This window comes from Astatotilapia calliptera, chromosome 3 (genome assembly GCF_964374335.1).
Source record: "Astatotilapia calliptera chromosome 3, fAstCal68.1, whole genome shotgun sequence".
Taxonomy (NCBI): Eukaryota; Metazoa; Chordata; class Actinopteri; order Cichliformes; family Cichlidae; genus Astatotilapia; species Astatotilapia calliptera.
Genome location: NC_137424.1, coordinates 9,158,046 through 9,177,450, shown reverse-complemented (window position 1 = coordinate 9,177,450; position 19,405 = coordinate 9,158,046). Strand labels below are relative to the sequence as shown.

At 42.3% G+C, this 19,405-nt stretch overlaps 1 protein-coding gene across 1 annotated transcript; it reads right to left on the bottom strand.

The window, feature by feature from the left end:
• Positions 1-107: 107 nt before the first annotated feature.
• LOC113017311 (stonustoxin subunit beta-like) lies at positions 108-18,375 on the bottom strand. Its single transcript, XM_080299667.1, has 4 exons — positions 18,251-18,375; positions 15,669-15,842; positions 4,083-4,129; positions 108-3,934 (listed from the first exon to the last, which is right to left on the bottom strand). Exons 1-4 carry the CDS (start codon positions 18,373-18,375, stop codon positions 3,399-3,401), a joined length of 882 nt encoding a protein of 293 aa, XP_080155793.1. The 3' UTR covers positions 108-3,398.
• Between the last annotated feature and the right edge of the window lie 1,030 nt (positions 18,376-19,405).

Genomic DNA, 19,405 nt, shown 5'->3' with positions numbered 1-19,405 from the left:
TTATAAATGACTTGTTGGCCTCTGATCTGTCACAAACAGCTGAAACGTGTCTCTCATGAGTCACATGAAGGTTTTTGACAGAAAGGACAAAAAGTAGCTGCAGTCAGTTTGTGTCATTTTTATATTTATTCATCTGGGAGAAAAATCTGAGGGACATTAAAATGTGTTTTCAACAGAGACAAGAACATGAATATAACAGAACAGGTAAATGAACATGTTTCAAGTAAACAGCTGGACTGATCAGGTCCAAACACAGAGTGATAAACTTGTCAAACAGCTGTCATATCTTTATATAGAAGCTCTTTATAAATGCTGCTCACTGCAGTCTGTTTACTAATAATGTCAAAGTGTTAGAAACACAGAAACATCAGAATGGTCTTTGTTCACAGAAACCTGTCTGGGATCCTTTGTTGTTCTTTTGATGCAGAGTTACATTATAAATATAAAGAGTTATTTCAGAGTCTCATCAGTTTTCCTGCATGTCTTTATTTAACACATCAGCAGGGCTGAAGCTCTCATGTTAAACACACACTGATCTATGGACACGTTCATGTGTTTCTAACAGAACCAGGCTGTTATCAGCCTGCACTAACATTATGTCACACACACTGAATGTAACAGTGACAGTTTACATCATCACACAATCAGCTGTGATTGTTTCACTGTCATCAAACAAGTCAACAGGAAGTAGAATCAATAGAAACCAATCATTTACTGACAGCATGTCTGATGGAAATAAGTGCAGATTATGTATGAAGTCTAACTGCACACAGTAACTGTGTTACAATAAGGACTTAACAGCGCCCTCTGCTGGAGTGTTTCAGTACTGCGTTAACTAGAATACACCACCTCCTCCTCACACCACCTGCTACAGCTCTACTCTTCTATGACTACAGTCATCCACAGCACTGATGTGAGGTCACATGGTTCATATGTAAGGAGCACAGCTGACCTCAGGTCAGTTTAATGACTGTGAGCAGCAGCTGTGTTATTGTCACTGTGACAGGGAGACACTCTCAGACACAGCGCTCATGTCAGCTTGTTCTCATGCAGGAGGATCAGGAGCTCCATGTTTGTCTTTCTGTTTGAATCATGATGTGTTTGTGCCATCAGAGTCTGTCATGAGTACTCAGGGTTTCACAGCAGCTCTTCTGGATGCTGACGAGGACTCCAACCTCATGTTTCACCTCTCTGAGCTTCTGATGTCTGTGAACACTCGTGTTTCTTCTCTGGGCTCATCTGGACAAAAACACCTTTCTGTGTTTGGCTGCAGCCTCATTCTGACTGACAGGAAGTGTGTTATCCATGAGCTGCACTTCTGTGAGGAAGTTTCCTGCTGTGTTTCCTGTCTGTGGACAAACACGAGTGTTCCAGCTGAGGACTTGCTTCCTTCCACCTGTCCATACAGGACATCACGCTGTCTGCAGCTCTGTAAATGCAGCTCCAGGTCCTTCCACGTGCTGCTCTGTATTTGTGCAGTTTGTAGTGTGTCCTGGGAAACGTAGCACACATGGTGTTCTTCTGCTGTTTCCTCCTTTCACTGAGTGTGAAACACTGACGCTGTGCTGTTGTTCACAGAGGGGAGCTGATTCTAGCTGCAGCTGGACTCTGTCATCTAACTGAATGTGTTGGTGCTGATCACGGGGCTCTGAGGGGGGAGCAGCAGGAGGACTCTGGATGCTGACGTCAGTGTATCTGTGGAAGCTCCCACAGCGTGTCTGTCATTCAATATTGTGCTGTATATTGTATCTATGCAAAGATGAACAGACTGTGTGTTCACTGGTCTCTGTGCTGCAGCTCTGATGTCATCATCACTCCCTCCTCCACCCTCAGCAGTCCCAGCATGCTGCTGTGGTGCACCCCACCCTCACTCTACACCTGAGCCACAGACCACACCTTCTACCTCAATATACACCACAGTTTTCTCTGCTGTGGAAATGAGATCAGGAGGAAATCATCATTATTATTATTTAATAAACGCTCACATTAATGTGGGCTTATTTGCTTCATATTAGAAACATTAGTTGAGTGTTTTTAGTATAAAATGGTCAAAGTCCCTCTTTTTGCTCCTCCCCTCACCTGTGGATGGGCGGTGCTGTTACCGTGGTGACAGCTTGGATGTGTTTCAGTCCTGCCTGGTTATCACTGCAAGAATCTTTCACATTTATTACAGGTAATAACTCTGATTTTTCTGTGTATTATGAACCAAATGTATCCTGATACACACAGAGATGGATGAGCAGAGGTTGTTTTTGCAGTTTATGTAGTTACTATGGACTTAATGCATACATATTATTAAAATTAGGGCTATAACAGTTGTATTGATGTATAGCAACTTGAAATGCTCCCACAAATGGCTCCACAGCATGTAAAAATATAACAAAAGCTCTGGCGGACTTGGTTCTGTGGTCAGTCTTAAAGGGTGAAGTTCAACTCTGTAATCTTCACTGTGTCACAGAGTTCAGTGAGTCCCGTTATTCACAGTATCAATCAGATCATCAGAGAACAGCTGATCAGCAATCAGTGGTGCCAACAGCGCCTCCTGTGGTGAGAGGATGCAATAATGCAATGTAGCATTTTTCCACTCAACACTTGCAGTCATGGAAACTGTCTGTTGGATCTGTGTGACGTTGCTTTCTTGGTTAGAGTTCCTCACAAATGTCCAGATGATTCTTCTAATGAGGCGTCGACCATGTTTGCAGCTCTTTGGAAGAAAACGTCGCCCTTTGCCATCCTTACTTTTCTTTGACTTCTTCAAATGCAGCTGAACTCCAGCTGGTATTTTCTTGGACTTTGCAGCTGTTTCTGGTCATCAGTTCATTCCTGCAAACCTCTGAAGCTGAACAACAATGATGCTGCATTGCTGGCTGATCCCAAAAGGTTGATTCTGTTCATCTGGACGTTTTCAGAAACGTTTGCTCACTGATCAGGTGACTTCTTCAGTCTCAGCTGACTGCAGCTTTACAAGCTTACAAACAGCACATTTGCACAATGACTGAAAGCAGCAGCACCTGATATATATGATACTAATATAATACATATACATATATAATCCATACTAATGATGAAGGAACTGAGCTCACAGTCCATTGTTCATTCAGTGAACTACTCAGTTTATTTTGGGCCTCAGAAATGCTCACTCTGTTTGTACATCACTGTCAGCAATAGACTCATTCTGCTGTGTGGACAGGAACACATGTGACATCACTTCCTGTTTGTTTGTGACTGAAGAGGAAGAAGTTTACAAGGAATCATTTAGAAGAGTTTCAAACATCAACTGATTGAATCCATGAATCTGAAAACGTGTTTGTGAGTGAAAGAGACAGACATGTACAGACTGAACTATCTGTTCAACAGTCAGAGTGTTTCTGTAACAGGAGACACTCTTTACACTCCACTCAGCACAGGGACACTGAGGCACCAGGAGACCAGACTCTAAACCCAGGATAAAGAGTTTGAGTGAATGTGGTGTTGAAGGTGTGGAGGTGGATCAGAGTGTCAGAGGAGACTCTGTAGAAGGACAGAGTGCCAGCAGGACAGTCCACATACACTGCTGCTCTGTTAGAGACAGAGGAGGAGGAGGAGGAGGAGGAGATGGATGTTACTCTGTTATTGTGACAGACAGACTGAGGACCATCATCAGAGCAGTACAGACTCCAGGACTGATCATTCTGTCCAAACCAACAGTCATAACTGCCTCCTTTCCTTCTGATGCTTCTGTAACTCACTGATATACAAACGTTTCCTCTCCACTCGACCTCCCAGTAACAGCGACCAGTCAGACCATTTCTACACAGCAGCTGACGAACATCAAATCTGTCTGGATGATCAGGATATGACTGAACCTCCTCCACATGTGTCACCTTCCTGTTGTTGTCAGACAGTTGGAGCTTTGTGTTCACTGTGTTTGTGTCGATTGTGAGTTGACAGGAATCTGATGGAGAGAACAAACACAATCCAGCTGCAGTTATTGATCCATCATCTGTTCATTGATTGACACTTTGATGATGACTCCTGACATGATGAAGATGGTTGAATGTGTGCTGCTTTGTTTTCATGAATCCCATTAAAAACACACTTACACTTCCTCAGACCTGGTCTCAACCATCGGACTCCAGCAGGCTCCACCCTGAAAGGAGGAGGGGGGTCAGAGCAGCACAGTCAGCATGCACACATGGACATTACATGGCTCTCACACACACACTGTTACACACTGAGCTCAAAGCTCGGCTCCACTGTTTTATTCAAAGAAATCTACATTTATTTATCAGCACATTTAAAAACAGCTTGAGCCAAAGTGCTGCACAGAGTAGAGAGAAAATAGGAAACATACACAGTAATGACTATAAAGACTGGTCAGGATTGAAAGCTACAGAGTACAAATGTGTTTCCAACCGGCTTTTAAAAATGTCCAGTGTTGGTGATGACCTGATGTGAAGGGCGACTGTTCCAGAGTTTGGCTGCAGCCATCGATAAAGCTCACCTCTGTTTTTACGTCTAGTTCTGGTCAGAAGCTGCTTATCTGCAGACCTGAGGGCTCCACTTGGATTCTTTTGTTAAAGAGAGATAAGATGGAGCCAATCCATTCACAGATTTAAAGACAACCAGATCTGGAAGTGGATTCTACCACGTACTGGTAACCAGTGGAAAAAGCTGGTGATGGGTCGTCTAGCACAGACCCACCGCTGGAACCAGACAATTGATGAGGGAGAGAACTGTGACAGCGCCGTTCCTTCACTTGACCTCAGTCGCTCTCGTCTGCTCCCTCGTAACACTGCTCTTTATTGAGCTTACATGAATATGCACAAGTTCATTATGACGTCTTACACAGGTATGAACAAAGAGTACCAGTCTGTGCATAGTGTGTGTGTGTGTGTGTGTGTGTGTGTGTGTGTGTGTGTGTGTGTGTGTTCCAGATGTGACCCTGTGACCCCAAAGCTGGTGCTAAGAGTCCAGCGGTCCCCCTAACAAAGGGCTCTTATACTTAACCAGACACAGAGTAGGTGTCCTCCTACACCAGGGGTCTCAAACTCGTGGTCCGTGGGCCAATTGCGGCCCGCAGGACGATAGTTTTTGGCCCCACCTTAATATGAAAATGTAATGTTAGTTTGATAATGTATGACGCTTTACAGTGTGGTGGGCGGAGCTGAATTAACCCACCAATCAGGGTGGGATATGGATCTCAGGGGACACCAGCCGGGCTTGATGCAAGCAGGGAAACATTTCTCAATGAGTCAAAGTTCCAGCAGCGTTGCCCTGGAGTGTTTCTTTCTTTCCTGTGCCTGGCTGGCTTCCTCCTTTCTATTGGGCAACGCCGACATTCGCCCCAGCGCGCTGCGTTCACAACACTTCAAAAAAAGTTCTTTTTTTAAGTTGCTGCCCAGCGGGACATTATACGTATATAGATTTATACACACGTCAGTGGGATTTAAAGTTATTTTTCCACAGAGAGAGATCTCATATTAACTCTCACAGTGATGCGTAGGCGGCGGGATAAAAGAAAAGTCATGAACTCAATGCAGCCCAATTTAGTCTGCAGTCACATAGCGACACCTGTTCATCGGCAACAACAGTCCCCGGTAACCCGGACTAATTATAGGGTCGCACCGTAATTTGTGGCTCGATGTTTTTATTTGCATCACTGCGTTTGCATTGCAGCAAACATGAACATTACATATATTTCAATATAATGTAAAAGCAGTCAAAACAACTAACATCAGAAACAGCTGATGTTATTTGTTATATGTCACGGTGTCGTTTCCGCTTCTTTCTCCTGTAACAACAGCCCGGTGCCGTGAGCAGTCGCCTTTTTTGCGCTCGCTATCCCTGCACTTTCTACCATCTGCAAACGCCACGGTGTTCGTGTCATCATGAAAGACATGAACATCGAGCGTAAAAACAAAGGAGACTGCTACCGGCTTTTTATCTGCCGATCGCCGTGCTACGGTTGCAAGAAAAAGAAGCAGAAATGACGTTCTCTACGCGTTGAGACGTTCCCCGTCCGTCGGCTAAACGCTTGATTGAAACTTCAATGTGACAGTGACACCAAGTAGAATTATAAATGTCACATAGCCCCAAACATGTCTTTTTCAAAGCCTGCGGTGAAGAGAAAGGTTGTTGATGAGCACCGACAATTTCAGGAAAAGTGGGAAATGCAATATTTCTTTGTTGAGCACAGGGGCACCCCGACCTGTCTTATTTGCACAGAGAAAGTTGAGCTGCACAAGGAATACAATTTGAAACGTCATTACACAACTAGACATGCTGAGGTGGATGCAGAATACCAGGGAGACGAGAGAGCGAACCGGGTTGCCAGTCTTAAAACAGATCTACTGAGGCAGCAAGATTTCTCCAAGAAAGCAACCAAAGAGAATAATGCAGCAGTCGGAGCCACGTGGTTAGTGAGATGATTGCTAAAGCAGGGAAGCCATTCACAGAAGGTGCATTTGTCTAAAAGTGCATATTGCAGGCTGCAAATATAGTCTGTCCGGGAAAGAAAGGTCAGTTTAGCAACATCAGCCTTTCTGCCAACACCGCAGCAGATCGCATTTCTGACCTGTCAAGTGACATTTATGACCAACTGTGTGAGAAAGCCAAATGTTTCAGTGTATACTCAGTCGCTCTTGATGAGACCACAGACATCACCGACACTGCCCAGCTCCCAATGTATGTCCGTGGTGTTGATGACAGTTTTGAAGTGATGGAGGAGCTGCTCACAGTAATTCCAATGCATGGCCAGACCACCGCTCAGCAGATATTTACAAGCTGTGTGATGCCATTGAGAATGTTGGTTTGCCATGGAAGAGGTTTGTTGGAATAACAACAGATGGAGCGCCATCAATGACAGGGAGGAAACATGGACTGGTGGCACAAAACAAACTGGAAGAGGAAGGCGTGGAGGAGGCCATTGCTCTGCACTGCATCATCCATCAAGGCAAGGCAAGGCAAGGCAAGTTTATTTGTATAGCACAATTCAATAACAAGGTGATTCAAAGTGCTTTACAGAGACATTAGAAACAAGAACAAATAAAAAGCATGATTTAAAATTGATTAAAACAAGCAAATAAACTAACTAACTAATTAACAAACAAACAAACAAAACAGTATATAAAATCAAAACAGATAAAATCAGAACAGTAGATAAAATCAGTAGTTAAATGTAAGTTTTGAAATTTAAGCTTAAAAGTGTGGGTTTGGTGCTTTATTCAAATGCAGCTGAGAACAGGTGAGTCTTCAACCTGGATTTAAATAAACTGAGTGTTTCAGCTGATCTGAGGCTTTCTGGGAGTTTGTTCCAGATATAAGGAGCATAAAAGCTGAATGCAGCTTCTCCGTGTCTGGTTCTGACTCTGGGAACTGATAAAAGACCGGATTCAGATGACCTGAGGGATCTGGAAGGTTCATACTGGGTCAGGAGGTCATTGATGTATTTTGGTCCTAAACCATTCAGAGCTTTATAGGCCAGCATCAGAACTTTAAAGTCTATCCTCTGACGGACAGGCAGCCAGTGTAAGGACCTCAGAGCTGGACTGATGTGGTCCACTTTTTTGGTCTTAGTGAGGACTCGAGCAGCAGAGTTCTGAATGAGCTGTAGTTGTCTGACTGATTTTTTAGGTAGACCTGTAAAGATGCTGTTACAGTAATTAAGCCTACTAAAGATGAATGCATGGACTAGCTTTTCCAGGTCCTGTTGAGACATCAGATCTTTTATCCTTGATATATTCTTGAGGTGATAGTAAGCTGACTTTGTTATTGTCTTAATGTGTTTTTCTAAGTTTAGGTCTGCATCCATCACTACACCCAAATTTCTCGCCTGGTTTGTGGTTTTTAGATGTATAGATTGAAGTTCTCTGGTGACCTGTAATCGTTTTTCTTTGGCGCCAAAGACTATTACCTCAGTTTTGTTTTTGTTTAGCTGGAGAAAATTGTGGCACAACCAGTCATTGATTTCCTCAATGCATTTACCAAGAGCCTGTACAGGGCCTCGGTCTCCTGGTGACATTGTGATATATATTTGTGTGTCATCTGCATAGCTGTGATAGTTTATTTTGTTGTTGTTTATAATCTGTGCCAGTGGGAGCATGTAAATGTTAAACAGAAAGGGTCCCAGATGGAACCTTGGGGAACTCCACATGTGATACTTGTCTGCTCAGATGTGAAGTTACCTATTGATACAAAGTATTTCCTGTTTTCTAAGTATGTTTTGAACCAGTTTAGTACAGTTCCTGAAAGACCTGTCCAGTTCTCCAGTCGTTTGAGTAATATGTTGTGGTCAACTGTATCAAATGCTGCACTGAGATCCAGTAAAACTAGGACTGACATTTTTCCACTGTCTGTATTCAGACATATGTCATTAAACACTTTGGTCAGAGCGGTTTCAGTGCTGTGGTTCTGTCTAAAACCTGACTGGAAGGCATCGTAGCAATTATTCTGTTTTAAGAAGTAACTGAGCTGTTGAGAAACTGCTTTTTCAATGATCTTACTTAAAAACGGGAGATTTGAGATCGGCCTGTAGTTGTTCATTTGTGTCTTGTCAAGATTGTCCTTTTTCAGTATAGGTTTGATTACAGCAGTTTTTAGTGATTCTGGAAACACACCTGATAATAAAGAAAAGTTGACGATCTGTAACAGGTCTGACTCTAAAGTCTTTGAGACCTTTTTGAAAAAACTTGTTGGCAGGACATCTAAACAGCAGGAGGAGGAGTTCAGTTGACCTAAGATGTCCTCCAGGTCTTTGCTGTTAATAGGTTGAAACTGTTTCATGGTGTTTAAACAGTTTTTTGGTGGACACAGTACATATCCTGGATCTGCTGTTGATGTACCAATTGCTTGTCTAATTTTTTGGATTTTTTCTGTGAAGAATTTGGCAAAGTCATTGCAGGCCATGGTCGAATGAAGTTCAGCTGCCACTGACACAGGGGGGTTTGTTAGCCTGTCAACTGTAGAAAATAAGACCCGAGCATTATGGCTGTTTTTAGTGATGATGTCAGAGAAGTAGGACCTCCTTGCACTCCTCAGTTGTAAATTAAAATTGTGAAGTTTCTCTTTATAGATGTCATAGTGAACCTGCTCAGCTTTCCTACACTCTCTTTTTTCATTTTTCACCAGTGTGGAGTTTCTCCATGGAGACTTTTTCCTTCCAGAGATAACCTTCACCTTAATGGGAGCAATAGTGTCCATTACATTTAACATTTTTGCATTAAAGCTATTGACGAGCTCATTGACTGACCCTCTGGACAGGTCAGGTGTTAATGGGAAGACCTGGTTAAAAATTGCACTACTGTGTTCAGTTATACACCGTTTTGTGATCACTGTTGTTGATATATTTGTGTGAGCTGAGATTTTACTTTCAAAGAAAACACAGTAATGATCAGACAGGCCCACATTAGACACAGTAACCTTTGAAATGCTCAGGCCTTTGGAGATTAGTAGGTCAAGAGTGTGTCCTCTATTATGTGTGGCCTCTGTTACATGCTGAGTCAGCCCAAAGTTGCCCAGAGTGTTACTCAGGTCTTTAGTCCCTTTGTCCTGAGGGTTGTCCACATGAATGTTAAAATCCCCAGCAATAATTACACAGTCAAAATCAACACAGATCACAGACAGCAGTTCACTGAGGTCATTAAAAAAGTCTGTGCAGTATTTGGGAGGCCTGTAAACATTAAGAAACACAACTTTGGATGGGGCCTTCAGCTGTAAAGCCACATATTCAAAAGACTGAAAACTTCCAGGAGATAGCTGCTTACATTGAAATGATTCATTAAATAAGACAGCAACCCCTCCTCCTCTCCTGCTCACCCTGGCCTCACTGATAAAACTGTAGTTAGGAGGGGTCGTCTCGATGAGAACAGCTCCACTGTTACTTTGGTCCAACCAAGTTTCAGTTAAAAACATAAAATCAAGGCTGTGCTCAGTGATTAAATCATTAATTAAAAATGTTTTCCCAGCTAAAGATCTAACGTTTAATAAAGCCAACTTAAGTGTTTTAGACGTATTACTTGTCCCCTCGTGTTTGGGAGCAGTCTGTGGCACACAAGGTATGTTTACTATGTTTAAAGATCTTTTAGAGTGCAGCTCTCTGTGTTTTGACCAGGCCACATGTCTCCTGTCACCTAAAAGTACAGAAATTTTAAAACCTTCTAGTAAACAGGGTCCCATCAGCAGGTCCTTTGCAGCAAATGCCTAAAGTTTGACAATGTGATGTCTATTGTTGTGAAATGCATCAACCAAATCAGATCCAGGGGCTTAAAGCACCGAAGGTTCTGTGCTTTTTTAGAGGAAATGGAGTCAGAATATGGGGATGTGCTCGACTTCACTGAGGTACGTTGGCTCAGCAGGGGAAATGTATTAAAGAGACTTTTTGAGTTGAGAGCAGAAGTGAAGCCTTCATGGAGAAGGATGGAGTTAGTGTTCCTGTGCTAACTGATCCCAAATGGCTCATGGACTCAGCTTTTCTTGTTGATATGACACATGAGCTTAATGTACTGAACAAGACGTTACAAGGCCAGGGGCAACTTGTCAGTGCTGCCTATGACAACGTGAGAGCATTCTCCACAAAACTGGCGCTCTGGAAAGCTCAGCTCTCTCAGACAAACCTTTGCCATTTCCCAGCATGCAAGGCACTCGTGGATGCAGGCACACCATTCAGTGCTGACGAGTATGTTGATGTCATTTTGAGGCTACAGGAGGAATTTGATCACAGATTTGCTGACTTCAAGACACACAGAGCCACCTTTCACATTTTTGCGGACCCCTTCTCCTTTGATGTGCAAGATGCCCCTTCTGTGCTTCAAATCGAGCTCATTGAGCTGCAGTGCAACTCTGAACTCAAAGCAAAGTTCAGGGAGGTGAGTGGAAAAGCAGACAAGCTTGGACAATTTTTGAGAGACTTGAGCCCTAGTTTCCCTCGGCTTTCCCGAATGTTCAAGCGGACAATGTGCCTTTTTGGTAGCACATACTTGTGCCAAAAGCTCTTCTCCACTTTGAACTTCAATAAGTCCAAGTACAGGTCCAGACTTACGGATGATCATCTTCAAGACATACTGAGGGTCGCAACTGCTTCCTCCCTCAGGCCAAATCTGGCTCGGCTATGCGAGAGGAAACGCTGCCAGGTCTCTAGCAGCAAGGAGTAGGCAAGAGAAGCCATGTTCAGAAGAACAGTTCATTTTCTACAGTGTTCCATTCATGTTCAGAAGAAGGTTATAGAACTGTTAATACAGACATTTCAATCTAAACACAGCAGATATAGAAGACTGAAAGAAACACACAAGTTCACTGACTAAAAATATCTTATTATTATTTTATTTATGTATTACAGATTGATTTTTTTTCTTATTAATTCTTAATTTGTTTATTTATTTTTAATATTTTGTGTTAAAAAATAAAAATAAAGAGATTTGAGAAGATTGGAATTTTTTAACTATGCCTTTCTTGTGGAAAACCTAATGCGGCCCAGCCTCACCCAGACTCTGCCTGCAGCGGCCCCCAGCTAAATTGAGTTTGAGACCCCTGTCCTACACCATAAATCAGTAAGAGCGGGTACGACCTCTCTCATGGCCCCAAGTGGTGTGTACATGCCAGAGCACTCTGGAAGGTACACAGAGTCTTTACAGACTACTGAGGATCAAACCTCTATCATCATGCAATCGATTATAAAAGTCATATATGAGTAAATATTTCTAAGCATAAATGACAGTCAACAATATAAACCTTACAGCTGGTTTTAATAACAGAATTTATTTGTTTCTCAAATGAGAAAGAGCTATCGAGAAACACTCCTAAATCTTTAGTTCTTAACTTTTCCAGTGGGCCAAGGTCAACATTATCTGCTAATGCTAAATAGGCTGCCGTTACTAACTAATGCTCATTTGATGTGAATTAACATTATGCACTAATGCTAACACTATTTCCCTTAACTTTATAACAATGCTAACAGCTAATGCTAACACTCCCTTCCCTAGCATTACAACATCTGAGCTGCTAATGCTAAGTAGGCCGCCATTAGCACCTACGTCTAATTTAAGGCAAATACGCATTAGAACCTAATGCTCATATCGTTTTCCTTTGCTTTATAACAATGTGAGCAGCTACTGCTAAATAGCATTAGCAAATAACAGCAGTCTAATTTAATGCAAGTTAGCATCATTTGCATTATAACGATGTGAGGAGTTAATGCCAAGTATGCTGCCATTAGCGGCTAATTCTAATTAGGGGTGAATAATTATTACCAGCTAATGCTAATATCCTTTTCTCTTCCCTTTTAACAATGTGAGCAGCTAGTGCTAGGTAGGCTGATGCTAGCAGCTAATGCTAAAGCTAATTTGATGTGAATTAGCATTACATTAGTGAGGAGTTAATGCTAAGTAGACTGCCATTAGCAGGTAATGCTAATTTTAGGTGAATAAGTGTAACAGGTGTATTGAAAAATAATTTATATTTCACCAAAGATCCATCCTGCAGTGTTTTCTTGCTTTGTCAGTATTGGTTATGTATATGTTTATTTTCTGTATTTATATTTTGGGAGCTTTTATTTTGTTTGTGTGACCTTTGACTTCCCACGAAGTCACTTCCTGTAGCTGCGCGCTATTTTCCTCAGTCGCCTAGAGGCCGCACTGAGGAGAGGTGAGCGTACGCTAGTGTTCTCAGTTACAGAGCGAATAAACACAGTTAAAGTAACTAAAAGTAATTCAAACACTGCTCGTTCCCTTTGTGCATTTTGTCTCATAGTTCTGTTTGATGTTTTAGTGCGAATTATTGTTTCTCTGCCGAGTACAGCACTTTATTGTAACATGCTAGTTAGCATGTCTCAGATGAGAGCATAGGAGCATGCACGTGACTTCTCATGTGGTCCGCTATCATTCTTTCTCCCTTGAAGGTGTTCATGCAGAAGTCCAGTAAAGTGAAGTTGCTGTACTGTTTTGTTTTTATTTTAAACAGTTCTGGGAGAATAAATCCACCCAGCTGGCAAAGTGAGAGCTGACTCCTCTGGTCATTCGCACAACACAACGCAGCGAACTAACGGCAATAAGAGTTTAAAGGCCAGACCGGCTACATAAGCATTAGGTACTAATGCTAATACCATATTCTCTTGATTTCTAACAATATGAGCAGCTAATGCTAAGTAGGTTGCCGTTATTAGCTAATGCTAACAATGTTTTTTCTTACATTTTAACAATGTGATGTGTGTTACCATTAATAACTACCGTAATTGTCGGGCTATAAGCCGCTACTTTTTGCACAAGCTTTGAACACTGCGGCTTTTAGTCAGGTGCGGCTTTTCTATGGATTGTCCATGAGCGGATTTGTTATGTTTGTTCCGCTGTTGTACGGCACTACGTTGCCTGGAGGAAGGATCGGGGTTCAAGAGTGGTATGTTGGTCACATGTCCATCCGCCAGGCAACGTAGTGCCGTAAGAAGTAGCGCGAAAAACAAACTTCAAAGTAGCGCTACGCGTTCAGCTGGAGGCCTGGATGATGAGCGGCGATAAACTTGCAAAAAGCAAGTTATGCCCAACTCCACCATTGGATTCTGACAGCGTGGAAAAGTGTGAAAACATCCATGATCACCAACGGATTTCGAAGGGCTGGACTGCTGCATGATGGAGGACACCACCACGGCCCTTCTGAGGGTGTTCTACTCTGACACTGACAACAAGGATTTGTTTGGTTTTGAAAGTCACAACGAAGGAGAGAAGCTGAGAGTGTATGGAGTGGATGACGAAGCCACCCTGAGCCTGCTCGTATCCGACACTGGAGAAGAGGACTTTGGTGGTTTTAGTGCGCAGGAAGAAGAGGAAGATGGTGAATGACTGACTTTTCTTTTTGTTAAAGACGTGTCACTGCACCTGAGCCTAAAAGGTAGTCTGAATCTATTTTTCTGGTGTGCTGTAGGTTATTGTTATGTACTACATTTGTTACTCATTTATGAAGCACAGTACATGTTTTGTACTTGTAATTACCGCTACTTGTACATATACCTAAAAAGTTATGCAAATATGTACCCATAACTTGTTTTTCAAAATATTAATAAAAGGCGTGTGTCTCCAAACAGCCATCTCTTTCCTGACAATTCCCTTTGTGCATATTCTCTTACATATGATAAGTCAACATTGAAACACCTGCGGCTTTTAGTCAGGTGCGGCTAATGTATGTACAATACAGGATTTTCCCCTGATTTTAGCTTGTGCGGCTAATATTCAGGTGCGCTTTGTAGTCCGGGAAATACGGTAATGCTAATTTGATGTGAATTAGCATTATCAAATAATGCTAACACTTTTCCCTTCCCTTTTAGTAATGTGAGTAGCTAGTGCTAAGTAGGCTGATGTTAGCAGCTAATGCTAATTTGATGTGAATTAGCATTGTATTAGTGAGGAGATAAAGTTAAGTACATCGCCATTAGTCGCTAATGCTAATTTTAGGTAAATAGAAATTGGCAGATAATGCTAATACCATAATTTCTTGCCTTATAACAATGTGACCAGCTAATGCTAAGCATGTGCCGTTATTAGCTAATACTAATTTAAGGTGAATTAGCATTATCCGCTTATGCTAACAAGGTTTGCTTTGTAAGAATGAAAGCAGCTAATGATACGAAGTCTACCGTTATTAACTAATGCTAATTTGATGTGAAGTAGCATTATCCGATAATGGTAACTCTTTTCCCCTGCATTATAACAATGTCAGGAGTTAATGCTAAGTAGGCTGCCATTAGGGGCTAACTCTAATTAGGGGTGAATAATTATTAGCAGCTAATGAAAATACAGTTTTCTCTTTCCTTATAACAACTTGAGCAGCTAATGCTAATTTGATGTGAATTAGCATTATATTAGTGAGCAGATAATGCTAAGTAGGCTGCCCTTATTAACTAATACTACGTTGACGTGAATTAGCATTATGCACTACTGCTAATACTGTTTTCCCTTACTTTTTTAACAATGTGAGCGGCTAATTCTAAGTACGCTGTTGTAAATAGCTAATGCTAATTTAATGTGAGTTAGCATTATCCAATAATGCTAACACTGTTTTCTCTTACTTATTAAAAATGATAGTAGCTAATACTAATACTCTTTTCCGTTGGGTAACAACGAAGTGAGGAGCTAATGCTCCAAAGCTAATAAACTAATGCTGCTAAGCTAATGCTGTTTATGGGCCCTGTTAGAATCAATATTTTATTCTCATTCTGTTGTTTGAGAACAATAACAGAAAAATGTGCACTTGAGAACAAATTTATTGTGAATTCAGCTGTGAATGTAGAGTTTGTCATTATTTAAGCTTCCATTTCCAAATGTTAGCTGCTCCTGTCTGCCTCTTTGTCACACACACAGACTGAAATGATTCACAGCCTTGTTTCATCCTTCTGTCAGTGTCACTGACTGTCACTGTGACTGTGGACATACAGCATGGGAAACATACACATGGCTGACACTTTATTAGGTACACTGGCATCTATTTCAGGTACACCTGTGACCTAGATGTTCCTGCAAACAGACTCCTTGGAGACCCCCTACATGAATATCCATGTACTATCCAGCTAGACTAGTGTGTCTGTCCCTGAAAATGTTCCTGCATGTCTGATTGTTCATGTCTCATCTGCAGGAAACAAACAGGAAGTGAGTGAAGGACACAGGAAATGTTTCCAGCTCTTCCTCCTCTATCAGACATTCTCTCCATACCTGAGAGTGTCCAGTCTCCAGCCTGGATCCTTCAGTCCAGCCGACAGCAGCTTAATTTCTGAGTCACCTGGATGATTGTAACTCAGGTCCAGCTCTCTCAGATGGGAGGGGTTGGAGCTCAGAGCTGAGGCCAGAGAAGTACAGCGTTCCTCTGTGATCAGACAGCCTGACAGACTGCAGACACACAAAACAACAATCTATCTGTTAACAATCGTTTTCTCTTTGTCACAATAACATTTATCCATTTACATCCATTCAATGTAACTTTATTTATAAGTGACAATACCCAACAGACAACAACAGTCATCTGAAGCTGTTTAACAGTGTAAGGTAACCGCCTCCACTGTGAGCAGCACTTGGTGATGGTGGGAAGAAGAACTCCCTTTGACACAAAGATCCTCCCAGTGAAAACAGGCTCCAGGAGGAGCATCTACCATGACTGGTTGCAGGGTGAGGGGAAAGAGAAGAGATGAGCTCAGAGAGACAAGAACAAAACAGAGAGACAAAAGTTAAGGACATGCAGTAGTGACATATAAAAGCATCAGGAGTGAAAAGAGGGGAGAAGAAAGCAGAGCATCATGGGAAGTCCACCAACAGCCTGAGCCTATAGCAGCATAACTAAGGGATGGTTCAGGGTCACCTGATCTAGCTCGAACTATAAGCTTTATCAAAAAGGAAAGTTTGAAGCTGATCTTCAAAGTAGAGGGGGTGTCTGTCTCCTGAACTCAAACTGGGAGCTGCTTCCACACCCAGTCCAACATAGCCAGGCTTTCTTTGCTGCTTTGACAAAACCTCAAATCCCAGTCAGAGATGATGAGCATCATCACAGTGATGATCATTTCTCTGTAACCCAGGCTTTCTGCTTCAGGATCTGTGCACGCTCACAGAACAAGGAGACCTTTAAACATCATTTCACTAAATGGATGGACTGAGCTCAGCCTACAGATGAACTGGTGCCAGAGATCATAAAGAACATCAAACAGTCAAATTCAACACTTTTAATGGAAATATGAGATTAATGCTGCAGACAATCATGAAGCTGCTGAATTCATGAACATCAAGAATGCAGCGAGTGGTAAAATAAAGATTTGACCTCAGTGTGCTCAGTGTTCCTGTCTATTCCTAACATATTCCTAACATGATAGCTGCACTTTAGAGCTCTAAAACTGGAACTGACACATATTTAAAATCTACATGTTACTCAGTACATTCAGTTCTGACACTCGCCCACAGTCCAACAAAGGAAACATGGAGATCACATCAGTTTGTCACCAAAGTCTAATTATTAGGGCAACTTAACCTGTTATTATCTCGTTAACTCATTAACTGATTAACGTCAGCAATTATTTTAATCACAGTTTTTAAAATCATGATTATTGTGAAAGTGCTCACTGGCTCTGAATATAAAAGCCATGGGTCACAGGAGGGATGTTGATCAGTGCTGGCTTTAAATGGGCGTCATTATGCGTCTCAGCCAATGGGAGCATTGAGGGTGGGCCTAATACTACTGCAGCGCTCACATGACCCAGGACAGGAAGAAAGGGGCGGGGACAGAAACATGGAGACAGGTACAGATCTTTGACATGTTCATTTTAAACTGTTCCAGGAGGCAGTGTTGATACAACTAAAGTTATCTGTTGTTGAAGAAGTCGGTTTGAGGAACGTTCTTAGGATCAACAAATGACGGCATGTATGAGCCTCAAGACGCAGCATCACAAGAAGAACACATGAGCTGTAGAAAAAGGAGAGGCTACGAAAGCCACGGCGTTACAACGTGAACCAGCTGTTGGTCTCTCTGGAGACTACTGGGCGTGGCTGTGTAACCATGGTTACCTGGGAGTTACAGAAACGTGCAGAACATGTGATTCATGTTGCACAGCAGTGGGACATTTGAAATAAAGTCAGCACACTCAGTACAGATAGTGCATCAAATATGATGCTGCTGCCAGACGTCTGCCTTTGAACACGTCCCTGCATCGCCCACAACACCAAGGTTGCCATGGCAATCACAGCTGACAGGGACAGAGCGCACAGCTGGAAGCCTGCAGGTATATTTAACTTGATGTACTTCTCAGCATCCTGTCTGTGTGTGAGAGACAAACAGCCTCTGTATGTGTGTGTAAATACAGCATGAATATGTAGAGGACATGTTTGTGGATATAAGTAAATGAAAGCTCTGCGTCATTTGAATCTTCTTGTTTCTGTTGCAGGTCTGTGACTGAACTTCTGGGAGGAGAAACGTTGGTTTCATGCTCTGTGATTCTCTGTTTTGTCATCTCTCTCAGGTGATGGAGAGCTCAGATGATGACCCCGCCTACGTGGTCAAATTCAAGTCTACATTCAGAACAGACCTGGAGACACGCAAGCAAAATGCCAACATTGTATATGTGAAAACTGCTGCTGGAGCCAGATTCAAGGAGCTCAAGTGTTTACCCAGATCTTACTGCAGGAACAGAGGGTTGTTGGAGGGAAACCTGTGGAAGCAACAACATCCGAGCCACCAGAGAAGAAGTTGGCCCTGTTGGTGCTTCATCAGAGTGTGAACAGGAGGAAGACTCAGCTGAGAACAGTGTGGTGGATACAGAGCAGAGCCCACCATCAGTACAGAGGCCTGTCCATTAGAGTGCTGCTCCAACATGCAGCACATGTACTTGGCCACAGCTGCAACATCTGTACCTGTGAAAGCTTCTTCTCTGTTGCTGCTCATATTGTGCAGAAGAAGAGAGTTTCTTTATCATCAGAAAATGTCAATGAGCTTGTGAGTCTTAGCAGCTGGCTCGGTGCAGAGGAGGAAGAACATGTCAAGTCAGAGGAAGATAAATGCAGTTCATGTTGTCAACTCAACCTGGACTGTTGAAAGAGTTTTTCTTTGTCTGGTTTCTGACTGAGATTCTCCAAAGGAAATCCAGCACAAACACACACTTCACACACTCAAAGTCCTGCACAGTAAATGAGCTGATGAGCGTTTGTGCTGCTGCCTGATAACAGAACAATAGTTCTGCTGCTTCCTGTTCTGCAAACACACATTTATAAATGTTCACTTGCTGTTGATCAAAGGTATGTTGGTGGCTCTGGACGCTGAGGGAACTTTGTAAAAAACTAGATCAAATGTTAACGTCCTGGCAGAGGCAAAGAACTTTGATTTGATATTTGATTAGATTCATGTTTCAGCTCAGACTGACAGAAATATTTGAACTGCTGCTGTGTTAAAGGGAACACTGCTGTTAGAAAGCACCTGATCTGTTTCTGCACACTGAATGTTGCACTTCTCATACTGCAGTACTATTAAAATAAGTACACAATGCACTACTTTTGAACTCATGATTGAATGTTGCTGTAACAAAGCCATTAATGTGATTCAAAGTGTTCATGGTTTCCCAGCACAACAAATGATTGCACAAGTGTGACTGATCCACTTTCTAATGTGTGTGTAGCCCACACTGTGTGTCACTGTGTCACAGGTGAGTCTGTGTGTCCAGGTTCTATGAGGACAACAGGATATAGTGACTGAGTCCAGCAGCTTAAAGTCTGACTCCATCCTCCATTTAAATAACTCACAGCAACAACTGAATAGCTTTGCCTTTGTGTAGCTGACACTTCACTTTAATGTCCTTCTATTCTGGTTCATCTGGTCTCAGTTTCTATAAGCACACAGGTTTCATCAGGACTCTATGACCTCAGTAATCTTTGCTGGGCCTTAATGCTCTGAACAAAGCTGCACATCACAAGACTAAATA